Below are 26,366 nucleotides of genomic sequence, written 5' to 3' on the forward strand. Positions count from 1 at the left end.
ATAATTTCCTATGAAATAAGAAATGGAAAATTTTCTCAGAATTCACTGTATATATATATGGCAGTGTGGTGTAGTGAAAAAAGCCAGTGTTTTGGAGTTAAGGCCTAGGTTGCATCTGTGCCTCTCTATGAGGCTTTGGGCAAATTACTTTTTTGGGCTTTTGTTTCCTTATTTATTTAAGATGGAAATAATTGCAGAATTTATGAAGATCAGAGACAAAGTATATGTATGGCATGAATATATATATATATATATATATATATATATATATATGCGCTTTATTGCTTTCATTGTGGTGTATTTCCCTTCAGTTTTACCCTTTGGTAATGTGTTGTAATTGTGGTTCTATCTTTGTGATGAATCCAGATACTTTAACTTACATTCCACTTGGGTGAACAGACATATAATGGGATTTTTAGTCTTCTTGATAGTATAGTTCCTGTTCCAGAGTACATGGGGTGTGACACTTTTAATCCTGAGACAAAGCAAGCAGTGTAGTTCTTTCCATTGTTAAATGAGGCCTTTCTTGCATTAACTAGAGTATAGCTCTCTAAAGCATGTTCTGAATTAAGGAGTGCTTGTTCTCTTTACTTAAAACAGTCCTGCAAACACATTGTTGAGGCACCTTATATAACACAACAGCAGCAGTTTAAAGCCTGAAACAGTGTTCTCTCTCCTATCTCCTGGAATTCTTCTATTCTGCTGCACCAGTTTTAATCAAAGTGATCTCTAAGGCAGGAGCCCATGATTTCCCACATCCTTCTAATAATCCAAGATAAACACCTGCAATTTGGGTCTGGAAAGATAGACTTTACTGCCAGTTGTTTTAATTAGATAGCCATACCTATCTTGCTTAGTAAATTTATGTGCTATTGAGAAGCTAGTTTATTGATAATTAAAGTTTCCTCCCACCCCCCCCACCCCCGCCAACTTTTAAAAAATAATCATATAAACAGTGGATGAGTCACAAATGAGTCCTGAAATGAGGATATCTTTGTCTTCCATCCTTTCCCAACTGGTTTTAAATATCTATATGGTATCTATATAATAGCTTTATCTTAAAACCTGCTCCAGGGCAGCCTGGGTGGCTCAGCAGTTTAGTGCTGCCTTCAGCCCAGGGCGTGATCCTGGATACCCAGGATCGAGTCCCACGTCGGGCTCCCTGCGTGGAGCCTGCTTCTCCCTCTGCCTCTCTCATTCTCTCTCTGCGTCTCTCATGAATAAATAAATTTTTTTAAAAATTAAAAAAAAAAAAAAACCCTGCTCCAACCATGCTGGTCTTCTCATTGTCCATGACCATATGCTCATTTCTGTCTCTAAGCTTGTTTATGCTATTCTTTTTTTTTTTTTTAAGATTTATTTATTTATTCATGAGACACAGGGAGAGAGGCAGAGGCATAGAAGAAGCAGGCTCCCTGCAGGGAGCCCGATGCGGGATTTAATCCCAGATCCCAGGATCATGCCCTGAGCCAAAGGCAGATGCTCAACCACTGAGCCAACCAGGCATCCCTTGTTTATGCTATTCTTACTTGGAATACCCTTTTCATTCCCCAGTTCAGCGTGAATCCTCATTTGTAGTTCCCTCCTTTTCGTGAAACCATCTCAGCCCTTTCATCCTGTTTTTCTGTCATCATATTTCTGTCTTATGGTCCCTAACATCTTTTCTTGACACTTAGTGTATTCCTTCTGGCATCAAATAGTGAATGTTCTTAGTAGGTACTCAAGTTGATTTAAGAGATCTTGAATCTTTGTTTTAAGGCAAACTAGCCATGTATTCTTTAAACAGTTTATATAAAGTTTACTCTTAAGGATCTATAACTGGAGAAAAGGTACAATTTTAAAATCATGTGGAATAAAATCTTTTATAAAGAGTGGCATGTTATACGTACAGATTTAGTGATACTACCCAATGCCATTAAGGCAGTATACATTTATGTTAAGGAATGAATAATATTCTTTAAATTCAGTTCTTTTCTCTTCATACTTTAATAATAGTGATATGTTCTTTAACCCCTGAGCCAATTGTGATAATTCCCAGATTTCATTTTTCTTTTTAAAGTGATGTATTGGAACTTGGCAGGTGGGAAGGTGTGGAAGTAAACAGTGTGAATATCAGCAAGCAGGAGGCATTCAGAAAAGACAGTGGAAGAAAATGAATTGATAGGATTTGAATGAGTATCTTAAGCAATGGTAGTGGCCTGTTGAAAAATTTGGAGGAATGATTAGGAATCCAGGACTTTTTCCAGTGAATACAAGGGTGCCAAGCAGAATTGCTCTATGTGTTAATTTAGGTAACAAAGTGCTTCCATAAAATCTAGGCATAGATGTAAAGTTGACACCATCCTTCTCATCTTTATCAGCGCCATTATTGCTAGTGTTCATTTGGTGGTTATATACATGCCAGACAATTGTGGGGGAGGGGAGCAGAAAGGAACAGAGAGGAACTTAAGCATGCTCCATACCCAGCAAGGAGCCCTGACAAGGGGCTGGATCTCACAACCCTCAGATCATGACCTGAGCTGACATTCAGAGTCAGAAGCTTAACCGACTGAGCCACCCAGGCACCTCTGCCAGGCAGTTCTTAGGCAGTTTCATCATCACTTGTTAAATCCTTAACAATAAGGGATCTTAACATTAAACCTTTTTTTGTGCAGAGAACTCCTTTGGCTGACTGGTTAAGCCTGTGGGTTCCTGCTCAGAATGTTTTGAAAGAATGAAAATATATAGAATCAGAAATGAAACCAATTATGTTGAACTATAGCAAATCAGCATATTAAAAATCTGACATAGTAATATGAGCTTTCGCAGCTTAAAATACAAGCTCTGTTGGTTGGTCTGAGAGCTAAATTCAAATTAGCTATGAGCTAAATGTTATTTTGGGATATGCATATCTAGCTGTAAAGTAATATGAAAATTTCTGGTCACTATACTAGTATTACTATGGTTTACTTACCTTCATCACTGGAAGAAAATTAAATTTTATATAGAAGTTAGCAAAAATATATAAGTTCTTTCCCCATCCAAATTTACCAGAACCCTGTAAGTTTTCATGAACCGCAGATTAAGAATCTGTGCTTTATAATACAAGAAATTGTGTCATTACACCTGTGGTAAATGGTGAGCAGGGATTTGAACTCTGGCAATCTGGCTCCAAAGCCCGGATTCTTTACTCACTTAGAACATCCTGAAATTGCATAGTCTTCTCCCCAAATTCAGCTAGCTCTTTTCCTTAGGAGAAAAAAAAAAAACTTAAACATTTTACTTACTGTTTAAATTAAAAACCAAATAATCTTAAAATGCTTACATTGAGTGTAAAATGAAATTTTAATAGTGAGTTGAAGAGACATACAAAGGAAAGCAAGAAGTAAAAAGGAAAGAATAGCTAGAGCAGAGATTCTTAAACTTTAGGTATGTTATAATACAATGTCAGCAGTTCCTCAAAAAAATTAAAAATAGAATTGCTATATATAATCCAGCAGTGCCACTTCTGAGTGTATATACCTCAAAGAATTGAAAGCAGGGTATCAAAAAAATATTTGTATACCCATGTTCGTAGCTGCATTATTCACATTAGCTAAATATGTACATACACTAGAATATCATTCAGCCTTAAAAAGGAAGGGTATTCTGCAGTATGCTACAACATGGATAACCCTTGAGGACATTATGCGAGGTGAAATAAGCCAGTCACAAGACAAATACTGGATGATTCCATTTATATGAAGTACTTAGAATAGTCAAAATCATAAAGACACTATAATGGTGGTTGTCAGGGCTGAAGGGAAGAGAGAATGGGGAGTTGTTTAATAGGTATAAAGTTTGAGTTTTACAAGATGAAAAGGAGCTACAAGGTGGGTGGTTGTGATGGTTATACAATGTGCATTTTTTAAAAGATTCTATTTATTTGTTTGTTTGTTTGTTTGTTTATTTAACAGAGAGGGAGAGAGAGCACAAGTAGTGAGAACGGCAAAGGGAGAGGAAGAAGCAGACTCCCTGCTGAGCAGGGAGCCTGATGTGGGGCTGGATCCCAGTACCCTGGGATTATGATCTGAACTGAAGGCAGATGCTTAACCTACTGAGCCACCCAGGCGCCTCACCATTATGTATTTATTTATTTTTTTTTTGAGACCATTATGTATTTAATACCACTTATACTTAAAAATGGTTAAGATGGTAAATTTTATATGTATTTTACCACAACAAAAAGAAAAATAATTTTTAAAAAATTTTTAATAAAATTTTTAAATGTAGTGTCAGGTCCTACTCCCAGAGTTTCTGATTCTATATGGTCTTGGGTAGAGCCTGAGAATTTGCATTTCTAGTAAGTTCTCAAATGATGTTTGTGCATCACATTGAACAGATTGGAGGATTGAAAGGGAGCAGAGAAACTTGGAGTTTCTCTTTAAGAAATTATAACCTCTTCTTCGGTGTGGACTTTGAAAGGTTTTTGGCTTTGTCTTTTCGGAAAATAGCCAGTTATTTTCACTTTTTATAACCTTCAGAATGCTTCCTAAAAATTATAACTTTAAAATTCTATTAACTTGAATTAGATTTTTTAAAAGATTTTATTTATTCATGAGAGAGAGGCAGAGACATAGGCAGAAGGAGAAGCCTCCCAGGACCCCCGGATCGTGACCTGAGCCAAAGGCCAGATGCTCAACCACTGAGCCACCCAGGTGCCCCTAAAGTAGGATTGTCATATTGATCCTGAAATGCAAATATTATGGCATTATCAGTAAAAAATTTTAATTAAAAAATGTTGGGTTTTATCTTTGTTGTCTGTTTTTATTTAAAACAAAGTCAAGAACATATTTTTCCCAGTGTAAGAAATAGAAAAGCTTGCAAGACTCAGAGTACTTAGAGTGAGAATTAGGTTTAAGGTTTTTTTGTTCAAGTTCTGGTCAGTAGGAAACAAAGCTGTTGACAAAAAATACTGTGTGTACTTATAAAAGCTGTTGGAGTTTATATCATAATTATTCTGGGGTTGTCTCATATCTGGGGTTGTCTCGTAGAGGTTTTCACATTCTATCAAGATTGTTTGTGTTGCACATAGTTGGAATTCTGCCCCAAACTGATTAAGCTGAAAAAAACAACTATAGGTTTATGTAAGTGAAAGTACAAAATTATATTTAGCTTGAAGCACAGCTTGATCCATGTCTCAAAGCCATCAGTTTCCATCTTTCAGCTTCCTCTGGGTTCTTTAGGCCCCACATGGTGGTTTTCCTGGCAGGAATATAGCCTTACACCTTCATTTAGCTTCACACTTTTCTGCCTTCAAGCTCAGCAGAAAAGAGAAAGCCTATGTACCAGCTTTCCCAGCAAAAATTCTGAGATCCAATCTGATAAAACCAGCTTCATGGGTCAAGTCTTCAATCACTATAATTTGGGAGTGGGATACGCCCTTAAATCAATCTAAGGATTACTTTTCTTGCAGCTGGGGATGGGAGAAGGCTAAACTGCCTAAACCACATACAGGACTGAGGTTAAAGGGAGGGTGGTTTTCCATAGAAAACATGGAATACTGTTTATTTCTAAAGAAGAGAAATCGTGCTATCCGTTAAACCATAAGTTTGTACTCTGTCCTCCTTTCTGAGATATTCAGAAATTGTAAACCCATCACCTCTTTTCTCCCTAAAAGGAGGAAGGTGAAGAATTAGGGAATAAATAGAGGAAATAGACTGCACCAAGAAGGGAGTAGGGTTTGGGGAAGGAGAGAGGGAAAGCATAATGATAAGACCTTCTCAGCTGATATTTCCTGGCCAGTCTATCAGAAATTTTAAGAAGAAGAGAAAAGAAAGGATTTGTAAACATATGTATTTTGTTCCCTCCCCTCTTGTTTTCCAGCCCTGAAGACTAGTAACTGTCTTATAAGCTGTTTGCCTAAAAACATTCATGTGACCGTTTTTATAGCTTTAAGTTCATCTCCCATGTGCCTGGCCCCTATATCACAGATTATAGTTCTTTACATATTAGGTAACTATATCTAATAAGGTTGTAAGTCAATTAATAAATTCTTTAGAACTTAGCACTTTCTGTACTGTCACTTATATTAAAAAAGCAGTTATTTCTAACCTAAGCAAATCCAATAAAAATATCTCCTTCATAATAGTTTGCTTTCACCAATCTCTTAGCTTTTTTTTTACCTGCCATTTTTCTTTTTCTTTTTTCTTTTTTTTTTTTTTTTAATTTTTATTTATTTATGATAGTCACAGAGAGAGAGAGAGAGAGAGGCAGAGACATAGGCAGACGGAGAAGCAGGCTCCATGCACCGGGAGCCTGATGTGGGATTCGATCCCGGGTCTCCAGGATCGCGCCCTGGGCCAAAGGCAGGCGCCAAACCGCTGCGCCACCCAGGGATCCCTCTTTTTTTTTTTTTTTTTTCTTTTTTTTAAGATTTTATTTATAGTGCCTATGAGCCAGTGAGGGGTAGGGCAGAGAGGAGGGAGAGGGACAAGCAGACTCAGTGCTGAGCACTAAGCCCTACATGGGGCTCAGTCTCACAACCCTGAGATCCTTACCTGAGCCCAAACCAAGAATCCGATGCTTAACCAACTGAGCCACCTAGGTGCCCCTCAGCTGCCATTTTTCCGTACTAGCAGTTCTCAAACTTTACCTCAGGATCACCCTCACAGAATTCAAGGCCCTCCTCCTCCAGAGTTTTCGATTCACTAGCTCTGGGATGGAACTAGAGAATTTGCAGGTTACCAAGTGATGCTGAAGCTGCTGGTCCAGAAAACTTTGAGAATCTCTGTAATCATTTGTCCCTGCCTCTGCTAATTTCTACTATCACTTCTCCCTGAAGCTTTCTCTGATCTCCAAATTGATCCCTCAGTTTCTTAAAATGGATATACCTATGGTAATTTCACTGGAATCTTTAATCTCTCTGTCTACTGAATGTGGCCCTAACTAAAGGATTTTCCCAAACAGATACAGTTATCCATTTATTTTGTTTGTGCAACAACATGGACCCAGTGAATACTCCGTAAATGTTGCTGGCAACATCTGTACTATTGTTAGAAAATTCCTTTACATATGTATCTGTATCTAAACCATAATTTTTAAATGAAGTAATTTGGTGTTACCAGAAGTTTAGTATTTGATCTCAAATGACCATCATCAGATTAACTGTAACAATTGGAATAAAGAGAAAATGGATATGGTAAGTTGGTGGATTTGAGAGTTTTGGTATCAATAAGGTTTCTTTTAATATGTCCTCTGTAAGGTAATTTCAGTTAATCTGTAATGAGCATTAGCTCATTTGTAACCATGAAGCAAACAATGAAAGCAAGGTTATTTGTAGTAGCGCTTCCTATTGGGCTTAATTCCTAGTATGTTTCCATATAAATCATATGGAAAATAAATCCTCGTTCAACTACCTGATCTACCATAGTTTTGAAATTAGAAAAAAATGCTATAAATGTCAGTTGAGTACCTTCTGAAAAGTAAAACTATGAAAGTGTTTAGGGGTATACTGATGCTTCCACTTTGAAATGAATAAAAAAAATGTATTGATGAATGAATAGTAAAGCACATATAAAGCAAAATGAATTATAGAATCTAGATATTGAGAATATGGGTAGTCACTGAACAGTTTTCCAGGTTTTTTTTCTTTTTTTTTTTTTGAAAGTTTAAAATTTTTGGTAATAAAATTTTGGGAAAAATAACCTTAACACTAAGCAGAATTTATGGGGACTATAGCTACACAAGTATTTGCATTAGATTGAAATATGAAATTGCCATTTATATAGGTCAAAAACAGACAAATGTAGACAATTTCATTTGGTTTAAACTAATATTAAAGTTCTGATACATTTTTACATTTTATTTTTTTCCTCATGACTGAAATTGGCTTTATTCAGTTCACCTTAACACTAATTATGCTGGTCTAGATGTACTTAGCTACATAAGCTCATTGTTGAAATGAAAAACTTAGAAGAACCTAGAAAGTTTCTAGGTGTTCTGCCTATGTGTTGTTACCAAAACTATATATCTCATTTCTCAGAGGTATACAAATTTACCAAATTACCTCAGTTGTGGGGTACATTAATACTAACACCTCAGTTAATCAAGTCTGTTTGCTCTCTACTTGTCAATTGAAGTTTTGTGCAAAACTTCATAGATTATATAGTTACACTTCAGTCAAACCATGGGTAGTGATGATTACACAGTAATATGAACACACTTCATGCTACTGAATTACACTCTTAAAAAATGGTTAAAGTAGTAAGTTTTATGTATATTTTCCCACAATAAAATTTAAAAGATGGAAAGGAAGAGGCACTTTTGGATAACCATGAGGTAGTATGAAGGCCCAGAAAGCTTGGTTGAGGTGGGTCAGAGTGCTAAAGAAACACTACCTATCTCCCATTTTTACCTGGGCCATATAAAACCTGATTGAATTTGAAAGCTGAGTAAAATCACAATTTTGGATGTTGTTGCCATGAATTCAGTTAAGTTTTTTTTCCCCTATTCTAATTGGAAAGCTTTAATTGGAGCACACAATTAAAATGTATATTCTTCTACAAAGACTGGACCACACATGTATGGTACCTGATTATATAGTCTTTCCCATTGAGCCTAGTTAAGCTAGTTATTCTGACAGAAGCCACCTATCTAATTAAATGAAAAGTGAACAATAGGTAACAGGCTTTAATTAGCAGTTTCCAGTTGTATAAACTTTAATGGGGGAGGAGTGAATGGTCTCATTGAGTTAAGTTATATTTGCCCTACTGTCAAAACTTGTGTCAATTGGGGAAAAACATAATTGCAATCTAATTCCGCAAGAGCAAATTAGACTTCATGAGGTACATTTTTTTTTTTAAATAGTAAAGCAAAATTTAGGGGCACCTGAGTGCCTCAGTGGTTGAGCATCTGCCTTTGGGCAGGGTCTGAGGGTTGAGTCCATCAAGTTCCTTGCAGAGAGCCTGCTTCTCCCTCTGCTTTGTCTCTACCTCTCTATGTGTCTCAGGAATAAATAAAATCTTTTACAAAAAAAAAAAAGTAAAGCAAAGTTTATTGAGTGATAGTACAAAGCTCCTGGAAAGGAAGTCAAGAGGGTTGCCCATGAGGTACCTTTTTTTTTTTTTTTTTTTTTTTTTTTTTTTTTTTAGGGTGCCTGGGTGGCCCAGTTGGTTAAGTGTCTGACTCTTGATTTTAGCTCGGGTCATGATCTCAGGTTGTGGGATTGAGCCCCATGTCAGGCTGCATGCTCAGAGGGGAGTCTGCTGGAGACTCTCTTTCTCAAGTATTTATTTGAGTAGGGTGTGGAGCGGAGGGAAAGGGAAAGAATCTCAAGCAGACTTCCCACTGAGTCAAAATCAAGAGTGAAATTTAACTGACTTGAGCCATCTAAGTACCTCCATGAAGTACTCTTAAAAGCAAAATAGGAAACGTTTTAAAATTAACCATCTCAATAGAATTTTTAATATAAACATCTCAGAGTTGAGACTTCTAGATTTCTTTTTTTTTATTTATTTATTTTATTTTTATTTTTTATTTATGTAGTCATACAGAGAGAGAGAGAGAGAGAGAGAGAGAGGCAGAGACACAGGCAGAGGGAGAAGCAGGCTCCATGCACCGGGAGCCCGACGTGGGATTCGATCCCGGGTCTCCAGGATCGCGCCCTGGGCCAAAGGCAGGCGCCAAACCACTGCGCCACCCAGGGATCCCCTAGATTTCAAATATAATTCCACACACACAAAAGTGGAAACCCATTCATATCTATAATGGTAACATGCAGGCCCAAATTTACTATATTGCTATCCTAAAACAATTTATGCTAATATCCTCATCTCTTCCCTTTGTGCTTTTTTAAAGCTTAATAATCTTTCTCTCTTCTCATGGTCAGAAAAAGAAATGTTTTTTTAACCAGAAAAAGAAATGTTTTTTTTCTTAGTTGAAAATTGAATGATACCATAGTGAAATTACTTGTGTAATACTTCAGTTTTCCAAATTGAAGCGGTTAGTGCTATTGAAGTGGGCAAAATACTGAATTTCATATTCCTGTGCTTACCACTCCTCAAAGAATTATTAGGTCTTTCAAAAGCAGCTTGAGGGTTGTCGTTTTGTGCTCTGATTCATAAAAGAAGGTGAAGAATTATTAGAAAGGGGGAAAAATTACATAAAAGCAAAATTCAGAAAACACAATATTCTGCAGAAGAATACAAGAAAAAGAAGAAACTCCTCTATTGGAAACGTATTGATTGTTTTTCTCCTTGGGTATTTAATGTAAAGTAGAAGTTCTGTAATAGAAAACAGGCTTATCTCATTAAGTGAGAGCTATAGTGGAAAGGAGGCTGGGGTCTTAAAGATAACATCATTATTTCTCTTCTCATTTACAGAAGTTGCTGGGTATGTTTTGCCACTGATGAAGATGATAGAACAGCTGAATGGGTGAGACCATGCAGGTGCAGAGGATCTACAAAATGGGTTCACCAGGCTTGTCTGCAGCGCTGGGTAGATGAAAAACAAAGAGGAAACAGTACAGCCAGAGTGGCATGTCCTCAGTGCAATGCTGAATACTTAATAGTTTTTCCAAAGTTGGGTAAGCAGATCCTTAAAAACAACAGAGATGTATGTGATGTTATTTTACATAATTCAGTCATCTCAGGTTTATTTTAAAGTGACCCATCTGTTTGCTTCTTTGTAAATTTCTCTATTCCTTTTCTGTCATTTCCTCTCTTTTTTTTTTTTGTTTTTGTTTTTTTTCTCTCTAAATGTTATTTGTCTTGCTAACAGTTTACGTTATCCCTAATATATCCTCAAATCCACCCATTTGTGTATTAAATGTTTTTATTTTGATCGAGTGGATTAAAACTTGGACATCTGACTCTGTAGATAAAATCAAATAACAAAGCTATAATAAAAAACCTGACCAAAAGAGCTTTTATTCTCTAGAGACCATTGATGTAGGAGAAGGAAAACAACAATGTGTGTTCTTTCTAATACTTCTCCTTAATTCTTCTATTAAGGAATAAAAGTAGGGAAGTTAAATACTTAATAGTGTTCATCTCATCTTTGGAATCTAATTTATGTGGTTGTTCTTCATGAAGACTGCTTTATTCTTTCTGCAACTTGGCAGGCAAGGAATGACCAAAGATCTTTTAGAATGGGACTAGCATTGAAAAAAGTAGAGCACACTTTCTTTTTTTCATTTGTTTTTATTGAAGTTCGATTTGCCAACTTATAGTGTAACACCCAGTGCTCATCCCATCAAGTGCCCTCCTCTGTGCCTGTCACCCTGTTACCCCAACCCCCCGCCCACTTCCCCTTCCGCAACCCTTTGTTCATTTCCCAGAGTTAGGAGTCTCTCATGGTTTGTCTCCTAGAGCACACTATTTAAAGGAAGCTGTAACTAAGGCTGATACTTAGTTATCATGTTCCATCGCCATGTGATTATGAACTGGTGACTGTGTATACCATACCAGTTGTTAAACATTTTTAGTATCACCCATGGCTGTAATCAAGAGATATATGAAAGCAGTTCGGGTTCTGGGAAGGTCAGACAGAAAGAATGACTTTCAGGGGGAGTAAAGTTCAAGAGAAATTTGAAGTAATTATTAGGTGTGTGTTTTCTAGTTGCTATAGATACTAAAATAAGACCCTCTTTTAAAAAAAATAAGGCAACATAATTGCAGATAATGAAGCACTTTTCTAATGTGAGACAGTTAATAATAGGACAATTTCCATGGTGTCTGTATTTCCTACCATAATTCATAAGGAATATGAAGGAAGAAATAATAGCTTCTTAGGAAAGTAGTAGAGAATGTAGTGTTTCTCACATTTAGAATTTGTAGACCACATGATGGGTCTTCATGTATGTCATGGATTTTGTTTTGTTTTATTTTTTTTTTTTTTTAAGATTTTGTTTATTTATTCACAGGAGACACAGAGAGAGAGGCAGAGACATAGGCAGAGGGAGAAGCAGGCTCCCCACAAGGAGCCTGATGTGGGATTTGATCCCAGGACACCAGGATCACGACCTGAGCCAATGGCAAATATTCAACTACCGAGCCATCCAGGTTCCCCTACACCATGGATTTTAGATAAAGACAAAAGAGTAATCCAAAAGTTGGTCTTTGAACAGCATAGTGGTTGAGGGCTCTTGATCCTACACAGTTAAAAATTCACCTACAGCAGGGTGCCTGGGTGGCTCAGTCAGTTAAGCGTCGACTCTTGATTTCAGCTCAGGTCATGATCTGAGGGTAGTGAAAGGGAGCTCTGTGTCAGCTCCATGCTCGAATGTGGAGCCTGCTTGAGATTATCATCTTCTCCCCCTGCCCTTCCCACTTGTATAGGTATACGTGCTCTCTCTTCTCACTCTCTTTCTCAAAAAATAAAAATATCGAAAATTCACCTACAGTTTTTTGACCCCCCCCGAAACTTATGTGCTAATAACCTTACCACTAAAGTAAATGTTGATTCACAGTAAGCTGAAGAAAATGTTAAGAATATCGTGAGAAAATACATTTACAGCACTGTACTGAATTTATCACGTTTATCACAAAAAAAATCCTATAACATTATGGGGTCAACTATAATATTAAAGCAGTAATCTAAAATAATTTAAACATCAGGAAAAGTAATTACTACTGCATTCTTTCACCATACTGATACCGAGCTCACTGAAGTCAAAAGTTTCATATTTAACTGTTTCTTTTCTTTCTTTTTAATTCTAGTAATCTTGCTTTGCAACTATAGTTTTTTGAGAACAGCAGCAAGTACAGGATGATTCTGTTAGATGTTTTAGACACTTAAATGGATGCATACAAAAATTATTATTGCAAGAATTCTCACTGAAAATTACATACTATGTTAAATGAGGCACTGAGTTGACAGATGAATGGCACTCAGAGCAGTGAAGCTGAATATTTCATTTTGGAAGATGGCATTGGGTAAATCTGTCCTTTTGGTTGTATTCAGTTCTAGGAAATAAATTTTTAGAACTAGTGTGGTATTATGATTTATAGGTATACCTAATACTAAGACCTTGATTTTCTTTTTCTATAGCAAGGAAAGAAAATAGGTAGATGTTGAAAAGGTCAGACTATTTTTGGTTAAGTCATTTGTATCATGATTTGGTCTTTATATTTTATCCTTTTTATGTTTTTAATTTGAGAGTATGTACATATGCTTGTGATCAGGGGGAGGGGCAGAAGGAGAGACTCTTAGGTGGGCTTCACACACACCCAGCACGGAGCCCAACACAGTGCTTGATCTCATGAACCTGAGATCACGACCTGAGCCAAGATCAAGAGTCAGATGTGTAATCGACTAAGCCACCCAGGCATCCCTTCTGTTCAGTTTTCAACACTAACTCAAGAATACAGGGCTTGGGCAGCCCAAGTGGCTTAGCGGTTTAGCACCGCCTTCAGCCCAGGGTGTGATCCTGGAGATCTGGGATCGAGTCCCATGTCAGGCTCCCTGCATGGAGCCTGCTTCTCCCTCTGCCTGTGTCTCTGCCTCTCTCTCTCTCTCTCTCTCTCTCTCTGTGTCTCTCTCTCTCATGTCTCTGTCATGAATAAATAAATAAAATATTAAAAAAAAAAACCACACACAGGGCATACTATCAAATGCCAGCTATAGTCTGTAAATGAAGCCATGTGTGAATTAGCTTTCCGGTGCTATATATACTCTTTCTTGCTACATACATGTCTAGTGCTCCTGGCTGTGATCCCAATATACCTTTCAAATCGAGGTTCAAAAACAATTGTTGGTTAAAAGAAAATCCCTTCTCTATAGCATGTTTTCACTGAGGTTCAATTAAAAGCTCCATATATCTCTATGTATATACCAGGAGTTGATTTCATTCTCTGAACACTAGTAATTTCTTCCAGCCATAAAACAAAATATTTAAGAACATACATCTATAATAGTAATTGTTCTTCCTTGTTGTGTACTAAACATATGATGTACTATAGTGTCATCAGATAGAATTTTGCCAGCAGATTTTCTCTTTTAGCATATTCATGATTAATTTTGCACTTACCATTTGTACTTGTTTTTGTTAAAATAAGTTGAAGTGCCTTCGACTACAGTTTTTTTTTTCAAGTACAGTTTTTAATCATTGTTTCCAGTGACAAAATTCTTAATGCAGACTTTTTTTTTCTTTCTCTTTTTTTTTTTTTTTTACTGGAGTTTGATTTGCCAACATATAGTATAACACCCAGTGCTCATGCAGAATTTGATTGCAGTCTAGAGTGGTTGAAAATTACATGAATACTTCCATGGCTTCTTGTCCCTGTTCTATGATGTTTCAGTCCCTGTTTAATAATATATTATGGTACAGTGAGAAAAAGGAGGTTTTCTTGTGCAAACTAATCCTACCTAATTCATTGGTCACAGCCCATTCTAAGATCACACTATTTTCACTCTAATACTATACTATATAATTTATCACTATGATATTCTGAGCTAAATGTGAACATTTAAGGCATTGATTTGCTCTCTTAAATTTGGGATTTAATCCATGATAATATTAACAAAATACATGTTTAACCAATGTAAGCAACTAACAGTCCCCTTTTAACTATCCTTGTAGAGTATGTATGACCTTGGAAACATAACAGTTAAGAATTTCTAAGAATTTTCTAGAAAGTCATTATTTTTCAAATTTGGAAAATGTTATTAAAATTTTTATTACTTTTTCATCAAATTGTCTGTAGACCTTTTAATAGATTACCAGGGACTACCATTGGTCTCCAGACAACACCTGAGAGACAAGGAATACAAAAAAAGAGAAAATGCAGAGAGGAAGAGGTGATGGTTAACAATCTGTGGGATGATCTCCGTGTAGCAAGTGTTTTTAAGTTTCATATGGATTTAGATTCAGTCGAGCTGGCTAGCTGACACATCTGTGTCTTTTCTAATACTTAATGGTGGCCAGAATGGAGGTGTGGTGGCAAATGTGTGTTAATTATTAATTAAGGAATATACTGTGCTCAGTTATGGAAGACTTAGTGGACTCCTCAGACTTTCATTCCTCTCACTATTTGTCACCCATCTTATTATGGTTTGCTTTTTTTCTTTCTGATATTGAGTTAGGCCAGGTGCATGTGTGCAACCACTTACAAAGCTCAGTGTTCTCTGAGGACCAGCAGCATTGGAATCATCTGAGAGATGTTAGGAATGAAGAACCTTAATCCCTCCTCCTACTCATCCTCTGTTTGAATCAAAATCTGTATTTTTATGAGATCATCATCAGATAAGTTAAATTTAAGAAGCATTGCTTTAAAATATGAAGAGAATACCAGCTGGAAAAAGTTTGTCTTTTATTAAAAATAAAGCATTTCCATGAAGTCCAGGTAGTAATCTTGTTTAGCTAAACAGAATTCAAAGGAGCATAGCTCAAGGGGAGAGTTCTTGATTGCCAAGAGTAGCAGGGATTGATTCACCTTAGATTCTTTCTCTTTCATTTCTTTCAACGATATTTTGTAGTTTTCAGTGTGAAAGTCTTTTGCTTTGTTAAATTTATTTCCAGGTTTTTCCACTCTTTTTTTTTCCCACTTTTTTAAATGGAATTATTTTCTTAATTTTATTTTCAGATTGTTTACTGTGAGTGTATAAGACACAACTGATTTTTGTAATCTCATGTCCTAGACTCATGAGAACTCATTTAATGGTTCTGATTTTTTTTTTAAGTGGATTGCTAAGCATTTTCTATACACAGGATCATGTGATCTGCCAATGTAGTTTTACTTCCTCTTTCCCAGTCTGGATGCTTTTATTTTATTCTCTTGCCCAAGTGCTCTGGTTGCAACCACCAGTATTTCAATGGAAGTGGTTAGGACAGATATCCATGTCTTATTTTTAATCTTAGGGAAAAAAACAGTCTTTTGCTATTAAATATGTTATCTCTGAGTTTTTCATATAGCTTTTATCAGGTTGAGAATGTTTCCTTCTATTCTTCATCTGTTGAGTGTTTTTACATGCAAGGGTAAATACTTTTTCTGATCTATTGAGATGATCATATGGTTTTTGTTCTTTAATATGGTATATCACATTGATCTTCATGTGTTATTTGTATTCATTTGTATTTATGGGATAAATTCCACTTGATCGTGGTATTTAATGCATTTTAGATGTTGCTGGATTTGGTTTGCTGGTATTTTGTTGAGCATTTTTCTGTCTGTAGTCATAATGGATATTGGTCTGTGGTTTTCTTGTGATTTCTTTCACTGGTTTTGGTATTGGGGTATTACTGAGTGAGTTGGGAAGTAATCTCTCCACTTACATTTTTTTGGGAAGAATTTGTGAATGATTGGTTGTTAATTCTTGAAATGTCTGGTGGCATATGGCCCTGGGCTTTTCTTTATAGGAAGTTTTTGGATTACTAGTTCATGTTCAGATTTTCTGTTTCTTCTTGAGTCAGTTTTAGTAATTTGTGTCTTTCTACAAACTTGTTCATCTAGATTATATAATTTGTTGGCCTATGATTGTAGTATTCCTTTATAATTCTTTTTATTTCTATAAGGTTAGTATTAATGTCCCCTCATTCATTCATGATTTTAGTAATTTGGATCTTTTTTCTTTGTCAGTCTAGCTAAAGGTTTGTCAGTTTTGTTGAGCCTTTTAAACACCCAAATTTTGGCTTCATTATTTTTCTCCATTTTTCCATTTTCCATTTCATTTATTCCTATACTAGTCTTTATTATTTCCTTCTTTCTGCTTGGTTTGGATTTAGTTTGCTTTTCTTTTCTGGTTTCTTAAGGTAGAAGTTTAGGTTATTGATTTGAGTTTTTGTTTTTTTTAAAATAGACTCTATTTTTTAGAGCAGTTTTAGGTTCACAGCAAAATTGAAAGGAAGCCCAGAGATAGCCTGTATACTCCCTGCCTGGTCACATGCATAGCCTTCTCTATTATCAATATCCTTCACTAAAGTGATACACACTTGTCATAGGTAATGAACCTATATTGGCACTTCATTATCATCCACAGTTTACATTAGGATTTACTCGATGGTTGTTTATACTATGGGTATAGACAAATGTATAATGACATATATCCACCATTACAGTATAACACACAGTATTTTTATTCCAGTGAAAATCCTCTGTGCTCCACATGTTCATCCCCTCTTCTTTCTAACCTTTGGCAATCACTGATCTTTGTACTACCTCCATATTTTTGCCTTTTTCAGAATGCCATATACTTGTAATCATACAGAATGCAGCATTTTCAGATTGGAGCTGCTTTCACTTAGTAGTATATGTACATATATAAAATTTCTTCAGACCCTTCATGGATTGATGGTTCATTCCTTTTTTTTTTTTTTTTTTTTTTTTTTTTTTAAGATTTTATTTATTTATTCATGAGAAACTCAGGGAGAGAGGCAGGGACATAAACAGAGGGAAAAGCAGGCTCCTCACAAGGAGCCCAATGTGGGACTCAATCCCTGGACCTGGGATCATGCCCTGAGCCAAAGGCAGACGCTCCACCTCTGAGCCACCCAGGCATTCCAATAGTTCATCACTTTTTTAGCACTGAATAATATTCCATTGTCTGGATATACAGTTTATTTAACCATTCACCTACTAAAGGGCATCTTCTTGCTTGTTTCCCAGTCTTGGCAATTAAAGCTACTACAAACATCTATGTGCCAGTTTTTGTGTGGACATTGGTTTTCAGTTTATTTAGGTAAATACTGAGGAGTGTGATTGCTGGATCATGTGGTATGTGTTTAGTTTTGTTAAAAATTGCCAAACTGTGTGACTAAAATTTTGTATTTCCACCAGCGATGAATTCCTATTCTGTATCAACAGCATTCTATGACAACAGCATTTGATGTTGTCAATGTTTGGATTTTAGCCATTCTAATAGATGTTTAGTGATAACACATTGTTTCAGTTTGCAGTTCCCTGATGATATATGTAGAGCATCTTTTCATTTGCTCATTTGTAATGTTATGTCTTTGGTGAAGTGTCTGTTAAGTCTTTTGATCATTTTAAAAATCAGATTGTTTTCTTAATGTTGAGTTTTAAGTATATTGTGGATGACAGTTTTTTATCAGACTATGTCTTTTGCAAATATTTTCTCTCAGTCTGTATATTATCTTCTCATTCCTGCTCTTCTTTTTTTAAAGTAGTCACTTACAGCTATACATTTCTGAGCACTGCTTAGATTTCTTCTTTGACCCATTGATTAATTAGAAGTGTGTCATTTAATTTTCACATACTTATAAACTTGCCAGATGTCCTTCTGCTTTTGATTTCTAACTATTCCATGTTGATCCAAGACCATACTTTGAGTCCTGTCCTTTTAAATGTGTTAAGGCTTCTTTTGTGGCCTAACATGGTTTATTCTGATAAATGTTCAATGTACACTTGAGAAGAAAGAGTAGTCCATAAATATCTAGTTGGTTTGTAGTATTTTCAAATCTTTTCTATTTCTTTGTTGTCTTTTACCTATCCTTCATTGAAAGTAGGATATTGAAGTCTCCAACTATTGTTGAATTGTCTGTCTCCCCAGTTCTGTTTTTGCTTTATTTATTTTGAGCTCTCTTGTTAGGTGCATATATGTTCCTAATGTTACATCTCACAGATGGATTGTCCTTTTTCCTTTTTACCATTATAAGACATCCTTCTTTATCTCTAATAATTTTTGTCTTAAAATTGATTTTAACTGATTTTAACATAGCCACTTCTGCTGTTTTGTCTTCGTAGATTATTGGTATATTCTTAGATTACTTTTTTTTTTTTTTTTTTTAAGTAGGCTCCACACCTGACGTGAGGCTTAAACTCACAACCCTGAGATTAAAAGTCGCATGTTCTACCAACTGCTGAATTTTCTGTTACTGTCACTCAGTGAATCAGCTGCTGGGCCACATATAGATAAGAAATGGTTTCAGGTATCGTAAGACTAATAGGGATGGAGTGAATTTGAATTTATTTGAGATAACTATTAATAAATTATGTGTATGATGTGTAAATAAAGATTTTCAGTGATTTGATGCTATTAGAATTGAGGGAGAAACAGGACCAGGAAGCAAAATGTTGCTAGCTGCTTGCACCAATAAATGGTCTCTTCTTTTTTCTCTGTGTCCATATTTGCCCTGCTGGACATGGCAAGGAATAACAAATGTGTGAAAGAAAAGATTCCCCAACTACAGTATTTCTTAGTATTTTCATTTGTCTCTTAAGTGCTTGAGTTTACTTTATATATTTTCCCTCTAGATAATACATTCACATGAACCAATTTCAAAAGATGCTGAATACAACAGGGTGTTCAATGAAAATCTTTTTACCGCATCCGCCAGCTATAAAGCCAAGTAACTTTCATACTCGGAGGCAACCATTGTTAGAAGTCTGAATGTTTTCATTCTAGAGTGTTTCTCTTTTTCTCCCCCCACTCTTTTTCCCTTCCTCTCTATCCTCCACACCCTGAAAAGCTATAAATATTAGGGTAGAATTAAAGGAATAAACAAGGGACAGGAAAATACCTAGGGATTAGCAACTATGAAATAATTTCCACTCGTAGGACTGAAAGTGCAAAGGAAGGGAGCTTATTAACAGAACTTGACGAGCTTTAGCAGAAGGAAGAGAGGCTGCTTAACAGGATCTATGGTTTTAGAGAAAGAAATGCTAACTGTCTGTAGTGAGGGATCTGTTGGCGGGGGGTGACCTTCACACTTTTACCACTCTGATTTTTTAGCCATATCACTTACTGTTTGAACACCTCAAAAGCTAGAGAGCAAGGTTGCATGGAAGGTCCAGTTTGTTTGGCAAATCATGCACAAAGCAGAGTGGAGACAGAGAAGTAAACCTGGAAATGCAAACAGTATTGAGCATGATTAGATTATATGTCGAAATATTCTAGACAAGTATACTATAGATTATGTTCTATACTTGTTTTTATTTTCTCAGCAAAATATGGTAGATACCATTTTATATTAGTGTATAAAAAGCTTTTTTCTTTTATAATTACATAATGCTCCATTACAAAGATGTATGGTTATTTATATAACCAGTTTTGTTACTAGACATATAGGCTGTTTCTAGTCTTTCTTTTTTTTTGTTGCTGTTTCTAATCTTTCACTACTACAAACAGTGCTGTCATAACTATGTAAAATAATTTCACGCACATGTGCAAATATATCTAAGATAAATGACTAGAGTAGAATTGCTGGGTCAAAGAGTATGTACATTTATAACATTAATAGATATCATCACATTGGCATTTGTAGAGATTATACCTATTTAATCTTCCCAACAGTGTATTGGCGTACCTGCTTTTCCATTGCCTTTGCCAGCATGCTGCTATCAATATACAGAACTAATTATATCTACTGCCTTAACATTGGTCAAAGCTCAGCAGAATGTTCACTCAGGTATTTTTTTTCTGTTATTATAAAATATTTGTTGAAAAAGAATATATCATAACCATATATGATATATGATATGTAGGAATAAAGACTAATAAAACTTCACTTGCTGACCTACTCCTCAGGTTTAGAAATAAAATATCCTGGTGAGTTCAGTACTTTATCATTAAGTAATGACTATTTTATCTACAATAATGCTTTTTTTGTCTTGTATATAATACAGATATGATAATATGGTATAGACATAATCATATAGCTACACAATCTTTTTCTAAATCAACTTTTTGTTTTAGGACAATTTCTGATTTATAGAAAAATTACAAAAATACTACAGAGAGTTCTCCTATTTCCCACATCTAGTTTCTTCTAGTTTTTGATGACCTCGACAGTTTTGAGGAGTGATGGTCAGATGTTTTGTAAAATGTCCCCCAACTGGGATTTTTTGATGTTTTTCCTATTATCTGTTGGGCTATGAGTTTTAGGGAGCAAGACCACAGAGGTGAAGTGCCATTTTCAGCACATCACGCCAAAGATAAATATTGTCAACATTACTTATCACTGGTGATACTGACCGTGATCATCTGGCTAAGGTAGTGTTTGTCAGATTTCTCCATTGTACAGTTACTCTTTTCCTCCTTTATATCAGCTTTCTTTGATGATGTTGTATTTGCCTGTTTATCTTTTCTTATCCTTTTTTTTTTCAGTTCTTCAGAGTTATTTTACAAATCTATTGTGATACTGATATAGTTGGGTTTTTACTGTCACATTTTGTGTATTTTATTGTCCAATTTCTCTACTCCCCTTTTCTTGGCTATCTCCTAGGTTGAAGTGTTTTTTGTTGATACTATATATCCTCCTGTATTAATTTTTAAGTGTTATGCTTTCCCCCCCTATTTAAATGGCTGTCCTTGAAAAGTTTTAGCTTTTATCTCTTCAAATATTGCTTCTCCCTCATCCTAGAACTCTGATTAGAGTTATGTTAGACATTTTCATTTTCTTTCATGTCTCTTAACTTTTATGGATTTTCATCTTTGGTCTTTGTGCTACAGCATTATAATTTCTTCTTAACTGTTACCTGGTTCTCAGATTTCCTCTTCAAGCAATGTCTAATCTGCAAGGAATTTTGTTTTATTTTCTGTAAGTTCTTGTTTTTTTGTTTTTTTAAAATGTGCCTGCTGATGGTTTATAGTCTCTTGTATTTTGTTCATTTATAAGTTATCTTGTATTTTTTATTTTTATTTTATTTATTTTTTAAAAGATTTTATTTATTTATTCATGAGAGAGACAGAGAGAGAGGCAGAGACATAGGCAGATGGAGAAGCAGGCTCCATGCAGGAAGCCTGACCTCTGGGACTCAATCCCAGGACCCCAGGATCACGCCCTGAGCCTAAGGCAGATGCCCAACCCCTACGCCACCCAGGTGTCCCTATCTTGTATTTTATTACATCATTTTTATGATTAGGTTGATAATTCCATCATCTAAAGTCATTGGTAGCCTAAATCTGTTGTTTTTCTTTAGGTTCTTGTTCATGGTGCTTTATTTCTCTTGAATGTGGAGAGTACAGTTCACATTCGTGTTGATATTTGTAAACTGTGGATATCCTGAAGGTGAAGGAACTCTAGAAAGAATTTGCATTTGGGATTTCTCCCTTAGCACTGATGGATTTCTAACCTGAAATCAGCATGCCAGTTGAGTATAGTTACAAATTCTTTAAGAAAACTGCTTTTCTTCATACTTTCCTTCTTGAAGATAAGACATTTTTTTTTATTGCTCACTTTGTTGTCATGTGGATTTTTTTTTCTGGTTTACCCTTTCATTGACAGTTCATACAACCCTTCTGAGGGTCTGAAAGTCAGCTTTCCAACTTCGTATGGACCTAAAACCTAGTATGACTTGTAAACTCTGGTATTTTAGCTTTTCCCCTTATAATTTTTTCATTAGATGAAAGGGTCTTTTGTCATCATAGTATTTCCCATATTCTGGCTTTTGTTATTATTGACACCCTAAGAATACTAGGGTAATATGTTGCTCTGTTCCCTGCATTTCTTATCGTGTTTGTTAGATTACATCATTGAAGTTATATATGATTTTTTTTTTTTCAGGAATATTTCATAGTTCTGTGTACTTCTTACTACATCATGAGGCATATAATACATAGTTGTCTTTCAAAGAAGAAACATTACAACTGACATCTCAAAAATACAAAGGATCATAAGAGACTTCTGTGAACAATTGTAGTGAACAAACTGAATAACCTAGAAGTAAATGATAAATTCCCAGAAATATACTACCTACCCAGACCAAATTATGAAGAAATAGAAAAAATGAACAAACAGCAAGGAGATATAAACCTCCCAATAAAGAATAACCCAGGACCAAATGATTTCACTGGTGAATTCTTCTAAACATTTAAGGAAGAATCAATGCCAGTCCTTCTTAAACTCTTCCAAAAAAATTGAAAAGGAAGAAAATTCCCAAATATTTTATGAAGCCAGCATTATCCTGTCAAATCCATATAAAGGCACTACAAGAAAAGAAAACCACAAACCAATATCCTGATGAATATAGATGCAAAAATTCCTAACAAAATAGTAGCAAATCCAATTCAACAGTACATTAAAGGGGTTATACACCATGACCCAGTGGGATTTATCCCCGGGATGGTTCCACATCTGCAAATCAAGCAGTGTGATATGCCACATTAATAGAATGAAAGATAAAAATCATATGATTATCTCAATAGATGGAGAAAAAACCATTTGACAGAATTCAACATCCTTTCATGATAAAAACTCTCATTTTATATGGAAGGAACGTGCCCCAATAATCGTAAAGGTTGTATGTGACAAACCCGCAGCTAACATCATACTCAACATTGAAAGGCTGAAAGCTATCCCACTAAGAACAAGAACAAGACAAGGGTACTCATTCTTACCACTCCTATTCAACATACTACTGGAAGTCTTAGCCAGAGCAATTAGGGAAGAAAAAGAAATAAAAGTCATCCAAATCGGGGGGGATCCCTAGGTGGCTCGGCGGTTTAGTGCCTGCCTTTGGCCCAGGGCGCCGTCCTGGAGTCCCAGGATTGAGACCTGCGTCGGGCTCCCTGCATGGAGCCTGCTTCTCCCTCTGCCTATGTCTCTGCCTCTCTCTCTCTCTCTATGTCTATCATGAATAAGTAAATAAAAATCTTTTAAAAAAAAAATCATCCAAATCAGAAAGAAAGAAGTAAAGTTGTCTTTGTTTGTAGATGATGTCATACATAGAAAATCCTAACTACCCAAAAAACTATTAGAATAAATTTAGTAGAGTTGCAGGGTACAAAGTCAACATACAAAAATCAGTGCACTTCTATACACTAGCAACAACAAATTATTTGAAAAGAAAATCCCATTTATAATATCAAAAGTAATTAAATACTTAGGAATAAAACTAAAGATTATAAAATTGATGCAAGAAGTTGAAGACACAAATAAATGAAAAGATATTTCATGTTCATGGATTGAAATAATTAATATTGTTTTAAAAATTCCATACTACCAAAGCTATGTATAGATTCAGTATAAGCCCTGTCAAAATCCCAGTGGCATTTTTTACAGAAGTAGAAAAAATAATCCTAAAATTTGTATAGAAGGACTCCTGGGTGGCTCAGCGGTTGAGCATCTGCCTTTGGCTGAAGGAGTGATCACAGTCCGGGGATCAAGTCCCACGTCAGGCTCCCTGCTTCTCCCTCTGCCTGTGTCTCTGCCTCTCTCTCGCTCTCTGTGTCTCTCACGAATGGATAAATAAAATCTTTTAAAAATATATTAATAAAATTTGTATAGAACCACAAAAGACCCCAAATGCCTAAAGCAGTCTTGAGAAAGAACAAAGTTGGAAGCATCACATTTCCTGATTTCAGAATTTATAATGAAGCTGTGGTAATCAAAACAATACGGTACTGGCATAGAAAGACACATAAGCCAATGAAACAGAATTGAGAGCCCAGAAGTGACCCATGCATATATGGTCAACTAATATTTGACAAAGGAGCCAAGAATACTCAATGGGGAAAGAGTAGTTTTTTTTAATAAATGGTGTTGGAGAAACAGGATATTCACATGCAAAAAAGAATGAAATTGGACCCCTATCTTATACCACTTAAAAATTAATTTGAAATGGATTAAAGGCTTCACTAGAAAACCTGAAACTATAAAACGTCTAGTAGAAAATGAGGTTTTCTAATTCAGTTCTCTTACATTAAATTTCTCTGGATTAATACTTTTTCTCTCTTTGTACTTGGTTTGGATACAAAATCTTGTGGATTTAATTCTAGTTTATTATGACTTTAAACAATGTTCTAAGATTAGTTTTCCTAAAATATTATTTTCATTTTAGCATGACTCTCACCAGGAACTTCCTTCCTACCTATTGTGTCAAAGATCTAGTCAAGTTTTCTGTCAATTAATGCTAATTTTACTGGTAGACCAGCTTTTAAAAAAACATGTAAACCTGTCGGGATGCTTGGGTGGCTCAGCAGTTGAGCATCTGCCTTTGGCTCAGGTCGTAATCTTGGAGTTCTGGGAGTTCCAGGATCACATCCCACATCAGGCCCCTTCAGGGAGCCTGTTCTCCCTCTACCTATGTCTCTGCCTCTCTCTGTGTGTCTCTCATGAATAAATAAATAAAATCTAAAAAAAAACCAAACATGTAAACCTGTTGAGTCTTTTGCCTCAGTTAGAAGGTCTTTTAGAAGGGGGTACCCTTTTCAGATCATAGACTTCAAGTCTAGGTCAGGATTCACTTCTGTTAATTAGTATATTCATAGAGCCATCAGTTTAAAAAACTCTTCATATCCTTATCCCCCTATAGTCTTAAAGTTTCGTTAACATGGACCTCTTAAGTTTGTACCATACCACTATACTTACGCTAAATTTACCTGAAAAATTTTCAGTTGTTGGAGTGCCTGGATGGAGCAGTTGGTTAAGTGGCCGACTCTTGGTTTCAGCTTAAGTCGTGATCTCAGGATTGTGGGATTGAGCTCCACAAGGGGTTCATCGTGGAGTCTGCTTAAGCTTCTCCCCCTCTCCTTCTGCCCTTTCTTCTCTCTCAAATACATAAGTCTTAAAAAAAAAAAAAAAAAAGGCCTGTACTTACCTCTTAAAAAAAAGTTTCTAAATTGTTTAATGTATATTTACTTGTCCTTAAATAGATTAGAGGCTCCTTGGAGGCAGAGGCTGGTGTGTTAAATTTTATTTATATGTATTTTAATATAAACTGCTATGTGTACAGTAGGTGCTTAATAGGTACTTAGTAGTTGACCTTTAGCCCACAGATAATTCTATTCTTATGAGGTAAATTTAAGGTTTCCTTTGGCACAAACTATGAAATAAAGAATTACTTTGATGATCTTTAGTTACTCTTCATGGTAACATGCTATATTTACACATGGAGGAATGGTACTCATCTGTTTTGACTCATCTTTTACTCAGGAGTTTTTGTTTTGTTTTAAGGGCTTTGGGTCAGTTATCTAAAAAATGCCCAACAATACATCCTTTCTTCTCTTTATAATTTAATGTCAAACTTATTAAGCAAAGTAATTTATAGCCTGAGTTGCAGGATATTTGTTCTTACATAAAATTGGTAAAACCTCAACCTATAAGCAGAGCAATCAAAGATGACATTTACATAAGCTTGTTTGAGGCTCTGCAACCTGGCCTCTGAAGTCTAGTGTTTAAAGTAATGATGAATGCTAGAGGAAGAGTTAAAAACTCTTTACTGTCCCATCAGGATTTCCACACACTTTTAACTTTTGAGTTGGTTGTTGTGATATTACTTCATGTCTTCAATAAAATCCATATTTGTTGACTTGGGACCATATACTTTTTTTTTTCCTTTTTAATAATCTCTACACCTAATGTGAGGCTCACAACAACTCTGAGATCAGGAGTCGCACATTCAACTGAATGAGCCAGCCAGGCACTCCTGTTAAAAGTCCTTTTTTTAAAACAATGGATTGAGTCAAATACTTGCTACAGAGTGCTGCAGCTAGGTCCTATGCCATTCTAT

General features: G+C 35.6%; 1 protein-coding gene across 1 annotated transcript in view; it reads left to right on the forward strand.

Annotated features, from left to right (window-relative positions):
- MARCHF5 (membrane associated ring-CH-type finger 5) overlaps positions 1 to 26,366 on the forward strand; it is a 51,083-nt gene that overhangs the window by 7,164 nt on the left and 17,553 nt on the right. The window contains exon 2 of the mRNA XM_025990621.2: positions 10,341 to 10,543. Coding sequence (XP_025846406.1) covers positions 10,341 to 10,543 — 203 coding nt within the window. The remainder of the gene's footprint in view (positions 1 to 10,340; positions 10,544 to 26,366) is intronic.

This window comes from Vulpes vulpes, chromosome 15 (assembly GCF_048418805.1).
Source record: "Vulpes vulpes isolate BD-2025 chromosome 15, VulVul3, whole genome shotgun sequence".
NCBI classification, from domain to species: domain Eukaryota; kingdom Metazoa; phylum Chordata; class Mammalia; order Carnivora; family Canidae; genus Vulpes; species Vulpes vulpes.